General features: G+C 41.4%; 1 protein-coding gene across 1 annotated transcript in view; it reads left to right on the top strand.

The window, feature by feature from the left end:
• The first annotated feature begins 1008 nt into the window (after positions 1-1008).
• Positions 1009-13562, top strand: part of ZYG11B (zyg-11 family member B, cell cycle regulator) — an 80390-nt gene continuing 67836 nt past the window's right edge. The window contains exon 1 of the mRNA XM_030870157.2: positions 1009-1210. Coding sequence (XP_030726017.1) covers positions 1181-1210 — 30 coding nt within the window. The 5' untranslated portion in view covers positions 1009-1180. The remainder of the gene's footprint in view (positions 1211-13562) is intronic.

The raw sequence follows: 13562 nt of genomic DNA, 5'->3' as shown, positions 1-13562 counted from the left end.
GTAGGTGGAGGCCAGTCAGTATGATTTTGCATATTTTTCCACTCTACCCCCTTTTGTTTGTTTTTGTTTTTTTGAGGTACGCGGGCCTCTCACTGTTGTGGCCTCTCCCGTTGCGGAGCACAGGCTCTGGACGCGCAGGCTCAGCGGCCATGGCTCACGGGCTCAGCCACTCCGCGGCATGTGGGATCCTCCCGGACCGGGGCGGGAACCCGTGTGCCGTGCATCGGCAGGCGGACTCTCAACCACTGCGCCACCGGGAAGCCCTCTACCCCCTTTTGCTACAGGATTACAGTTTCCTCAGGTGAGTACAGGGAAAGGAAAGAAGGACTGGAGAAATGAAGATGAACACCTAGGACTGATTTTCATAATGGACATAGAAGCTAAGCTATTCATGAAAGGAAATGAGGACATAGGATAGTGCGAAGAATAGTGAAAAGGTAGTAAGATTCTGAGTCTTGGTGGAGCTGAAGAGTTTTTGGAGTTGGGTATTAGAGGAAGTGAGCTAGAAAGGAAGGAGGCTGAGGTGGGAGAGTTGGGTGATTAAAACTGAGATTATAGAGGAGTTACAGTTACTGGAAATGCGAAGACCTAAAGTATGAACAAGGAAATGAGAGGCTGAGGCAAGGGTGATCCCTAGAGGAGAGGAACCTGAGAAGTTAGGGCATTGGAGGAATCATCTAAAACAACTGAAATCACCAAGAATTATGACAATAAGAATGAATGACAATAAACCAGAGCACAGGGGTCTATAGGTGACCGAAAGGAGTGACAGCTCTAATCTCCTGTTACGTCGTGTATTTAAGGCTCTTATTTATAAGCTCTAGTTATTTGAGTAAGTGTGGCTCCTTTAAGGGCCTGGGAGGGGGAGAAGCCAGAAATCGGGGGCGGGGCAGGTGGGGGGGGTTATTGTTGGTACTCCTCCGCCGAGTCTGCGCAGTGACAGAGAGGAGGCGGGGCCAAGCTTCTGCTGGCGGCGAGGGCGGGGCCTCGGGGGCGGAGTCTGCGCTCCGGGTCGGGCTGCGGCTGCGGCTGCTACCCTTCCAGCTTGTGAGGCAGGGAGGCCGAGGCCTGGGCCAAGCCCGGAGCCGCTGTTCATCGGAGCCTCCTGGAGCCCCCGCGCAGGTTCAGCCTGGGGGCGGGCTCAGGCCCGGCCCGCCGCGGAGCCCAGGACAGAGGTTGCATGCCCGAGGACCAGGCCGGCGCAGCCATGGTGAGGGAGCGAGGCCTGCCTGAGCCGCAGCCGCCAGCCACCCGGGCCCCCGCGGCCCTGCCCTCCCCAGCTCTGATGCCCCGTCTGCTCCTGCCTTTACCTCCCCACCTTGTTACCTCCCCCTCGGTGACCGACTCCTTCTTCCCCTTGGTCTCCGGCCACCTACTGGGGTGACAGCCCTCCCCCCTTAATCTCTCTCCACTCGGTGACACCCTTTTTTTAAATCACCCCCAGTGACAGCTTCTTTCGCGTTCCCCTTTGCCTATTCCTCCTCGTCCTTTAACCCGACCTTCCTTTTCTCCTCTACCATTTTGCCTTGTTCTCTCTTTTGGGAAGTCTACGCCGTCCTTCTTTTTCCTCCCTCTTTTTCGCTCCTGCTCTTTGCTCTCGCTTCTTACCCCCTTTCACCATTTTATTTCCACTGCCCTCTCCTCTCTGTATCCTTTCTCCTTTTCGTCCTCCACCATCCACATTTCCTCTCCCCCTTATCGGATGTCCTCTCTTCCCCGCTCTCACAGCTGTCCCCATTTCCTTCTACGGGATTCAAGGGTTTAAGCAGGAACAATTTGAGGACGATTGCTTCCCAGGAGCTGTAGGGCGGGCAGATAGCGAGTCGCAGGCTTTCTTTCTTCTTCCTTTTCTTTTTTGTAGAGGGAAGAGGGAGATTGGAGGTGTTGGCGAGAGTCTGCAAGCCTTATTACCTAATGTCAATGCAAAACCTGAGTGATAGTGTGTTTTGGAGTGATGGAGTGAGGCATGGGGTGAGGGCCGGCATGCATACTATGGCCTTATGAGATATCTAGCCTTTTGACAGAAATAACTTAAAACGTTTTAAAATGAATGTTTTTTTTGAGTATCTTTTAATGTCGAGTTACAGTTTGGGAAATTTAAAAATATTTATTTACAAGCTTTACTATTACTCAGAACAAATGGTTTTTGTTTGGAGGCAGAGACCAGAGCATCTGGAGACCGAAAATCAGCTTGGCAGTCAGATTGTGACAGTCTCTTTAATACCTTGTATTATCTTCATTTGTTTTGCCCTCTCTGCTTTTAGTTGGGAGAGCCTTACATTTGCAAATTTTCTCTCTCCTTCCTGTTTCTCTCTCTTGCCTGTTTGAAGCTTCAGTGGGTTTTTCATTGAGTTGGGTTACACATGGTTTGCAGTTCATTTAATGAACCCTTTGCTCCATTATATACAGCAATCTAAATTTTGGTCTCTGGGAGGAATAAGACATTCTAGTCAAAACGAAGTCCTGGTAATTATGTTCTCCTAGGAGGTTAGTTAATTTCTGTTTTTTCCCCATCTGCTTTTTTGGAAAGTGGTTTATTATAAAGTTATTTAATCGGTGAACTTTCCCTAACTCACTGACTCTGCATTTTTAGGTTGTCATTCTCCAGTGTCTGACTCCACAACAATCCTTCACATTCACAGCTCATCACACTGTCATTGTATGTTAACCTGTTTCTTCCCCTGAAATGTGAGTTCTTCTAGGCAGTGACTATGCCTTACTTAACTCCTGTTATTACCAGTGCCCAGGCCAGGTAGGTGCTTGAATGATTTCACTTTATGGTCTCATTTTCCTATCTGACAAATATAATCTTGAACTGAAATTTGAGGCAACTAGTGGACTACACAGAGTGAGTTTGAGAATCTTATTTTTGGTGCAAAAAGGAAATTTAGTAAGATGTGATGATCTTCTTTTCAGAATAAAGAGCTGTCCCATCAGATACACCAAATGGCTAGATTTTTGGAAGTGTTAGCCATCCCACTGAGAATGAATGTATGAGTACAGAGGGAGTTATGAACTCCTTTTTGGGTATTTAGGATCCAAAAGTGCCGTTTGAGCTGGGCCTGAAAGGTGAGCAGAATTTATATAGATAATTTTGGGTAGGGGAAGAATGCTTTGTTGTGAATGTGAGTAGAAAGTAATTAGGATGTATTGTAGGTAGCAGGATTACCTTTATGTGACATGAAGAATGCAGGAATGAGGATGTGTAGTAGGAAATGAGACTAGAAAGACATTAGACATGGTTATGGTTTAGACTTTGTCTCCAACTAACTGGATTTTTCCTTACTTGTTAAAACACATGCACACAGTGTAAAAGTAGATGTATGGGAGAGGTGAAGAGAAGGCAAAGTATTACCTTATTATGAGCTAGGAATTATTCGTAGAGGCTACTTTAAAAAATTTCCTTGTGTAACAGGTGTAGTAAGGCACTCAATAAATAGAACCAAACATTATTATAAAGCTTCGTATTTTATATTTTTCAAAATTTTCATTGTTATGTTGTGTTTTGAATAGCTAGGGATGGCTTCCCAAAGGATCCTACTTTCAGGAAGAAACCTAAAGGATTAAATTACAGGAGTTGTGTTGTGGAAAACCAGATAGAACAAATAGCACATGTGAATGACCTGTAATAGTACTCTCTCTTGCCTGTTAACCCTGCATATCCTGGAGTTCTCAGCTCAAGGAAGTCAGGGAAACCCCAGCTGCCCTGCCTACTCATCAGAAAAACTCCCAAACAACCCTAAGTCACACACCTCCATTATGTAACTCTCTTTCATAGAATACACATCAATTGTAATTTTGTATTTCTTGCTCTGACTTTTTGGTTAATGTCTGTCTCTACCCCCAGACCATAAAAGTCAATGATACAGAAGTGGCTTTTTTTTTTTTTTAAAATGTTGGGGGTAGGAGTTTATTAATTAATTAATTTATTTTTGCTGTGTTGCGTCTTCGTTTCTGTGTGAGGGCTTTCTGTAGTTGTGGCGAGCGGGGGCCACTCTTCATCGCGGTGCACAGGCCTCTCACTATCGCGGCCTCTCTTGTTGCGGAGCACAGGCTCCAGACGCGCAGGCTCAGTAGTTGTGGCTCACGGGCCTAGTCGCTCCGCGGCATGTGGGATCCTCCCAGACCAGGGCTCGAACCCATGTCCCCTGCATTAGCAGGCAGATTCTCAACCACTGCGCCACCAGGGAAGCCCCCAGAAGTGGCTTTTGACTAGCTTCTGAGGGCCAGGTAATGTTCTAGGCATTGTGGTTACAGCGGTTTTTTAAAAAAAAAAGGCATGGTCCCTTGGGGTAAGGAAGATAGACAGTACACAAATGTGTAATGAGAATAGTTATAAATGCTAAGAAGAAACGAATCAGGGTAAGGTATAAAGTGATATCTATTTGTGTATGGCAACTATTTTAAATAGTATGGTTAGGCAGCAACACTAATAGCTAATATTTATTGAACGTGACTGTGTATAGGCCCTGTTTTAAGTGCTTTACATATTTTATCTCATTTAATCCTCATAGCAACCCAATGAGGTAAGTATTAGCTCTTTGAAGGTAGAGACCGTGTTTGTTTGGCTCATATTGTATCTTTTTTTTTTTTTGCGGTACACGGGCCTCTCACTGCTGTGGCCTCTCCCGTTGCGGAGCACAGGCTCCGGACGTGCAGGCTCAGCGGCCATGGCTCACGGGCCCAGCCGCTCCGCGGCACGTGGGATCCTCCCGGACTGGGGCACGAACCCGCGTCCCCTGCATCAGCAGGCGGACTCTCAACCACTGCGCCACCAGGGAAGCCCCTCATATTGTATCTTTAACACCTACATAGTGCCTGTTGCATAATAAGTGCTTAATAAATATTTGTTGAATGGATGGATGACTTTGGGGAGGGTTAGAAAAAGTCAGGGAGGCTTTGTTGAAAAGGGACATTTGAATTGGAGTTTTAACTTCTGGGTTTTATTGGGTAAGAGTTAGGAAAGGAAAGCCATTCTTTTTTTTGTTTTGTTTTGTGGTACGTGGGCCTCTCACTGTTGTGGCCTCTCCTGTTGCGGAGCATAGGCTCCAAACACGCAGGCCCAGCGGCCATGGCTCACGGGCCCAGCCACTCCACGGCATGTGGGATCTTCCCAGACCGGGGCACAAACCTGTGTCCCCTGCATCGGCAGGCAGACTCTAAACCACTGTGCCACCAGGGAAGCCCAGGAAAGCCATTCTTGGCAAAGGGACTAGCTTGAGCATAGAAGCTGAAACTGAAGGATGTATGCAGGGAAATGTATGATTCTAGCATTAAGGGTGTGATAGGATGCGAGACTAGGTGAGCCTAGGGTCAAATTATGGAGGACCTTGAATCATAGGCTCAGGAGTTTGGGCCTCATTGTAAAAACCTTGGGTACCTTGAAAGATGTGAAGGAATTATCATAAGAGATTTTGAGGATGATCACTCCAGATCAATATGAAATATGATTTGGAGTGGCAAGAGCTGTTGCACTAGTCTGGGTGAAAAGGAAGTGCATGAACTTTCACCCTAACCTTGTGGTGGTGGTGGTGATGATATAAATTGGAGGAAGGTGAGTATAGGGAAATGAAATAGGAAGATCTGGCACACCACTTTTTGGCTAAGTGAATTTTCCACAGAGGCATTACTAAGGAGTTATAGAATCACTAACAGCTTTGCAGTTTTGCTCTCTGGGCCTCGGTTTTCATATATTATGCTGCCTTTAGGGATTTATCAGAATATGAAAACAAGGTAAATTTACCATACCAAAGTCCTTAATTTACAAACAGTAAGTCTCCCACAGGTCATGTGTTAGGTCATATAGAGGGAGAATTAGCACTTCCCAACATTATTTAATTTTTTAAAATAGTTTTTGTATGATATGAGAAAGGAGAAATTTTAATATATATATTTAATATATTTATTTTTGAATTATATATATAGGTTATTTAATAATATACTGAACAAAATACCTTAAATTTCAGCCATTACTGTTCAACAAATGACACATTAACATAAGATAAAGCATATTTTTAAATGAATATATATTACAGTGTAGATTGAAATTAATTATGCTTATGGCATCAAAATAGATAAGAACTGACTTTTTAACCTAAAATTAGGAATTCTTGCTTTTTTTGTACTTTAAAAATCAGTGGATGTTTTTAAATTAATTTTTATTGGGCTATAATTGATTTACAATGTTGTGTTAGTTTCTGGTGTACAACAAAGTGAATCAGTTATACATACATATATCCACTCTTTTAAAAATTCTTTTCCCATATAGGTCATTACAGAGTATTGAGTAGAGTTCCCTGTGCTATACAGTAGGTCCTTATTAGTTATCTATTTTATATATAGTAGTGTGTATATGTCAACCCCAATCTCCCAACCCCCTACCCTGCTTCCCCCTTGATAACCATAAGTTTGGTTTCTACATCTGTGACTCTATTTCTCTTTCGTAAATAAGTTCATTTGTACCGTTTTATAAGATTCTACTTATAAGCGATATTATACGCTATTTGTCTTTCTCTGTCTGACTTACTTCACTCAGTATGACAATCTCTAGGTCCATCCATGTTGCTGCAGATGGCATTATTTCATTCTTTTTATGGCTAAGTAATATTCCATTTTATGTATGTACCACATCTTCTTTATCCATTCCTTCGTCAGTGGACATTTAGGTTGCTTCCATGTTCTGGCTATTGTAAATAGCGCTGCAATGAACATTGGGGTACACGTATCTTTTTCAATTATGGTTTTCTCTGGATATATGCCCAGGAGTGGGATTGCTGGATCATATGGCAACTCTATTTTTAGTTTTTTAAGGAACCTCCATACTGTTCTCCATAGTGGCTGCACCAATTTACATTCCCACCAACAGTGTACGAGGGTTCCCTTTTCTCCACACCCTCTCCAGCATTTATTGTTTGTAGATTTTTTTTTTTTTTTAGATGTTGGGGGTAGGAGTTTATTAATTAATTTATTTTTGCTGTGTTGGGTCTTCCTTTCTGTGCGAGGACTTTCTCTAGTTGTGGCAAACGGGGGCCTCTCTTCATCGCAGTGCGCGGGCCTCTCACTATCGCGGCCTCTCTTGTTGCGGAGCACAGACTCCAGATGCGCAGGCTCAGTAGTTGTGGCTCACGGGCCTAGTTGCTCCGCGGCATGTGGGATCCTCCCAGACCAGGGCTCGAACCCTTGTCCCCTGCATTAGCAGGCAGATTCTCAACCACTGCGCCACCAGGGAAGCCCTGTAGATTTTCTGATGATGGTCATTCTGACTGGTGTGAGGTGATACCTCATTGTAGTTTTGATTTGCATTTCTTTAATAATTAGACATGTTGAGCATCTTTTCATGTGCTTTTTGGTTGTCTGTATGTCTTGTTTGGAGAAATATCTATTTAGATCTTCTGCCCATTTTTTGATTGGGTTCTTTGTTTTTTTGATATTGAGCTGCATGAGCTGTTTGTATATTTTGGAGATGAATCCCTTGTCAGTTGCTTCATTTGCAAATATTTTCTCCCATTCTGTGGGTTGTCTTTTTGTTTTGTTTATGGTTTCCTTTGCTGTGCAAAAGCTTTTAAGTTTAATTAGGTCCCATTTGTTTACTTTTGTGTTTATTTTCATTACTCTAGGAGGTGGATCAATAAAAATCAGTAAGTTTTTATAATTTTTCTGTTTTGTTTCTAAGTGACAAAACAAAAAGAATGGTTCTAGGCTGTTGCTTGCAAGCTTGTCTCCACAAATAAAACATTGGAGGTACGGATAGTTTATTTCTAATATTGAAAATCCAAATTGGATATAACTGTCATCACATTTCTTTTTTTAATACTTAAAAAAAATACGGAGATACCTTGATGTACCATTTAAGAATCCTGATAAGATAAATGCACTCATTTACTCTTATTTCATCATCAGTGCAGCTTGTGTTTCCTGTCTTTAACCAACAGTTCATTCTAAGAATAAAAATAATTTAAAATTACTGTGTTGTTCTGTGTTCAGATGAAGTTATAACAACTGAGTGACTATAATATGATGAGCCAGTTTTCTCATTTCCACTAATTCACACATGTTCAGTGGATAAATTTTTGGATACTCTCAACTATTCTGTTTTTACAGGAGAAAAATTTAAATAATTATTTTATTAGATGGTCAAAAATATACAAATTGGTGTTTACATGTGTATAACTGAGTTACTTTGCTGTACAGCAGAGATTGGTACAACATTGTAAATCAACTATACTTCAATTAAAAAATATTTTTAAATATACAAAATGAAATAGGTATCAATGTTGAATTTAATGATTGAATCATCCATGAATTAGGAAATGCTGGCTAGAACACTACTTTTTGCATAGGTTCTAAAGCTAACCCTTAAAAACATATAACCAATAAGTAGCAGAAATAGTCATTATCTGCAATAGAATAAAAGACATTTTTAATGCTAATAATTAAAATGGGAAAATAATGTTAAAACAAAATTCTTTTTCTTTTTACAGAACTTTGTTTTTGTTTTTTTATTTTTGGCTGTGTTAGGTCTTCGTTGCTGTGCACAGGCTGTCTCTAGTTGTGGCGAGCGGGGGCTACTCTTCGTTGCGGTGTGCAGGCTTCTCATTGTGGCGACTTCTCTTGTTGCGAAGCACAGGCTCTAGGTGCACAGGCTTCAGTAGTTGTGGCATGCGGGCTCCAGAGCGCATGGGCTTAGTTGCTCCACGGTGTGTGGGATTTTCCCGGTCTAGGGATCGAACCCGCGTCCCCTGCGTTGGCAGGCAGATCTTAACCACTGTGCCACCAGGGAAGCCCAAAACAAAATTCTTGAATGCTGGGACATTTATTTAGAGAGCATGATCTCAAACATTTAGTGAGCACACAGTGTATCAGATGATATACTATTTAATCTTTACAGTTCCATGAGGTTGATGATGCTTTCTCATTGCACAGTTAAGAAAACTGAGACTTTGAGAAATCAGGTAACTTTCCTATAGTCATATACCTAATAAGTGACAGAACAGGATTCAAGCACAGGTTTGTCCAACCCCTAAGTCTGTGCTATTTCAAATACCTTCCCTGTACTCTATGAGACTGTAGGAATCTAAACTGAATTCAGGCATTTAAAATATTTGTACTGTTGTTTCCATTATAAAAGTAATTCATATTTATTGAATATGTCAAAGGGTATATATAATTTTATGGTTCTTGATCCATATTGCCAAATCGTCTTTCTACAAAGCATTTGGAGAGTATCAGATGTTGGTGGCATTCTGTGTTTAGCATTTAGATACCTTTTTAACATTGAAAAGCTTGAGACACGTGACAGGAATATGCTTTTAGAATACATCAGCTGGGGGAGAAAACCAAAAGGCTGGTAGAAATTAAGTATTATTTTAAAGTGATACTGCACTCTTAATTCTAACAGTATCTACTGTGCACTGAAAGTGTACATTTCAAGATATTATTGTGGACAGAGCATACTTGGTATGCATGTAAATTTGTGGACTCTTCACTATGCTTAAGGAACCTACAGTTTAGGCCCCACTAGTTTATAGTGGTCTTATAGCCCTGCTGCAGCCACACAGATTGTACTGCACAACTCAGGTGGCAGCTGTACATATGGCCAGCAATGGGTCTACAAAGATCTGTATCCTCTGTACTTGGCAGCATCTAGCACATAGTGGGGGCTCAGCAAATAGTTTTGCGTAGTATACTAGGATTCTTAAGATATAATTTTTTTTTTTTTTTTTGTGGTACTCGGGCCTCTCACCGCGGTGGCCTCTCCCGCTGCGGAGCACAGGCTCTGGATGTGCAAGCTCAGCGGCCACGGCTCACGGGCCCAGCCGCTCTGTGGCATGTGGGATCTTCCCGGACCGGGGCACGAACCCGCGTCCCCTGCATCGGCAGGCGAACTCTCAACCACTGCGCCACCAGGGAAGCCCTTAAGATCTAATTCTTTAATGAGCTAATCATTTTATGAGAAAAAGTCATTTCATTTCCTGCTCAGTAATACTGAGCACACATGCTTGTTTATCGTGCCTCTAGTTTTGCTTACACTGTTACTTTAACCTAGATGCTGTGCCCTTCTTGATTATTTAACCTTCAGGTGTCCCCTTAAACCCTACCTCCTTGTGAAGCCTTCATTTACCCTCAGGCAGCCTTGGGTTCCTCCTTTCCTGTTTGCCTCCCCTGTACATTGTGTGTGCTTTGGTTACAGCAGTTACCCGGTGGGTGGTCCCAGTATTTTTGTTAAGGAGGCTGCCTTTCTCTCCAGATTATGAGTGCCCTGAGGGTAAGAACAGAGTTGTATTTTTTCAGCTTCATGTCTTAAGCACTTGGCATAATGCATGAGACACACAGTAAGTAAATAAATATTTGTTCAATGAACGAATGTGTGTATTTTGTAGAGAAGTGCATAAGGTGATGTTAACTGAGATGTGAGTCATGAAAAAGGGGAAAAAAAGGTGACACTCTGTACAGGTCCCCAGAGGGGAAAAAGAGTTTTGATGGGTAAGAAACTTTGGATCAGATAGTTTCTCTTACTAGTGTTAAGTGATACTTTTGACCTAGGATAAGCATTTCTGTACAGAAGAGTTCATCAGAAAGAGTTGGGGAAGAAGCCAAGTGATTTCAAGATGAATTGCAAAGCAATATCCCTTTGTATAAAAATTTACAAATTATTTGTCTGTAATTTGTGGAGGTATCCTTCTGGAGAACAGAATATTTAAATACAGATAGTAAAGAATCAGTGACTGGTAAATGTAGAGGGGTGGTTAATTATTTAAACATTTTGTTAGCTCTGTATAAAGATCTTTTTTCTTTTTTCCCATCTCCAGTTCTCCCTCGTATAAACACTTTTCTTAGCTCTCAAAAGCATCTTAATGCCTGTTCAATGTCATATTCTCCTTTTCTAAGGGCATTTAAAAAAAGTTTCAATGTTCTTAGTTACGTAATATCAGTTATATTCTTTTCATAGGCCTCTTAACCTATGGCAAATCGTTTTATCTCTCTGTGCCTCCATTTTTAAATCTCTAAAGTGAAAAGGTTGTATTAAATCCTCTCTGTGATCCCTTCCACCTCTTAAAAAAATGTAAGATTCTAGCATGTTAAAGGTAAATATTTTAGTAAAGTAGATATATTCTATTACCTATAGTACTATGGAGTCAGGGCATGCCGCTTTTTTTTTTCTTTCTTCTTTATAAATTTATTTGATTTATTTTTGGCTACATTGGGTGTTCGTTGCTTTGGGTCTTTGTTGCTGCGCGCCAGCTTTCTCTAGTTGTGGTGAGCGGGGGCTACTCTTCGTTGCGGTGCTCGGGCTTTTCATTGCAGTGGCTTCTCTTGCTGTGGAGCACAGGCTCTAGGTGCACGGGCTTCAGTAGTTGTGGCATACGGGCTCAGTAGTTGTGGCTCGCGGGCTCTAGAGTGTAGGCTCAGTAGTTGTGGCGCACGGGCTTAGTTGCTCGGGGGCATGTGGGATCTTCCCGGCCCAGGACTCGAACCCGTGCCCCCTGCATTGGCAGGCGGATGCATAACTACTGCACCACCAAGGAAGTCCCAAGCTGCTTTTATAGGTTTTAATTTTGTGTAAACTCCATTAATGTATTACCCAATTTTTCACACCAGAAACCCTTCATTCAATTATGTTAATATTTCCATGGTACTTTAGTATTTTAAAGACACGTTCATACACATCCCATTTATTCCTCACTGCCATTTTGTGAGGTAGTCGAGATGGAGGTTTAGCATTGGTTTTACAGATAAGCAAACTGAGAAGTTAATTTATTTGCCTAAGGACACACAGCTACTAAGTAGCAGAGCCAGGACTGACTGCAAGCCCAGTGCTCTTTCCATTATTAACCGAGCTTCTCTGTTTACCATATTATATTTCAAAACTAATGCTAGTAGTTTAGAGGAAAATAATGCTGAAGTATATCTATGAGTTGTTGATTCCTATGATCTGCTCATCTGCTCAGTGATTACTGACCTGAATTTTTGTTTTGTTTCTTAGAATAGCTTTATTACATGAGCTAAGATGGATGGGAAGGGGATTTATTTACCTTTGCAGGCCTTGATCTTTTTTAGATAGAAATCTAGCTCCTTGCCCTATAACACACCGCCATTTGCCACACTGCCCAAGCCTTGAAGTGACACATGCAAGAAGCTTGCCTTACCTGCATTTTTATTTGGTGTCTAGGGATCTCTAAAGAGTAGTTGGTGTTTTTTTTTTGGTGGTGGTTGTTTTTTCTGGCTGCGCCACATGGCATGTGGAATCTTGTTTCCCTGACCAGGGATCCAACCCATGCCCCCTGCAGTGGAAACGCAGAATCCTAACCACTGGACCGCCAAGGAATTCCCTAGTTGGTGGGTTTTTTTAAAAAGAAAAATAATTCCCCTCAGTCCATGCCAAATAATTCAAAAGATCTGTACCCTTGAGCACAATATATCTGTGCCTTTGGTACTACCTTCTTGACCTTCTCCCTCATTTGTAAAATGATTGTATTTGGGGAAAGAGAAGGTAAAGGGATTAAATCAAATCTAAGGTTACATTAGGTGTTTATTCCTGGAAGTCTAACTTGGTTGAATCAGTAAAAAATACAAGGGGAAAAAAAACCCATAAACTAAAAAGAGATTTCCCATGGAATACTACTAAAATGAGGAATCAAAGATTGTTCAAAGATATTGTTCAAAGTATCTGAAGTTTCTTATATCAAAATGAACTCAAATGACATTTGTCTGCTTTTCAATCCCATTGTTTAATTTCAAGGCTAGACTTGGGACTTAATATTTCTCTCTAGACATATAGTCTCTTTCTCTAGGAGCAAATAAGTATTTTAAATACACCTAATAATAAATTTGTGCTTGACTGTTCATTTATTCATTCAACAAACATTTAGTGCCTACTATGTAGCAGGCATTATTGTTGGCTCTGGGAATAAAGCAGTGAACAAAACATAGTGTTTGGTCTATGGAGTTTATATTGTATAGTAGTAGCTCACATTTATTGAGCATTTAATATATGCCAGTCACTGTTCTAAGTGTCTTTCACCTAAAATTTATTTAATTCTGACAACAATCCTGTAATGTACTGTTATTGTCTGTATTTTACAGATCAGGAAACTGAGGTATGGGGAGATTAAGTATTTATGCCTAAAGTTATATTGTTTTGTAAGTGGTAGAGCTGGCATTTTAATCCAGGCAGTCTGACTCCCAAACCCATGCTTTTCACTGCAGTGTTACATAGTCCTTCAGAGAGATGTCAGTAAAAAAATTTATTTCTAATACTGAAATTGTCAAGTTTGTAATCTTTGTAGTCACCTGGTTTCTGGTCCAATCTTTAGGAAAAAATCATCCAGGGTTACAAAAAAAAGGAGCACTGTCAGAGCCATTACCTTCTATTGGAGGATCTGTCAGTCCTAGGAGACTTTCAGGTAGGAGATGAGATTTTTTAGCCTGTCATATGAGTCGGAACTGAGACAACTACATAAACCCAGGACCCTAACACCTAACAAAATGCCCACACTGTTGGTGAAAATGTAGACTAAAAAATATCTGCTTGATGGTGTAGGGAAACAAAGGAACTTATTTAT

Source organism: Globicephala melas, chromosome 1, assembly GCF_963455315.2.
Source record: "Globicephala melas chromosome 1, mGloMel1.2, whole genome shotgun sequence".
NCBI classification, from domain to species: Eukaryota; Metazoa; Chordata; class Mammalia; order Artiodactyla; family Delphinidae; genus Globicephala; species Globicephala melas.
This window is presented reverse-complemented; position numbering and strand designations above follow the sequence as displayed.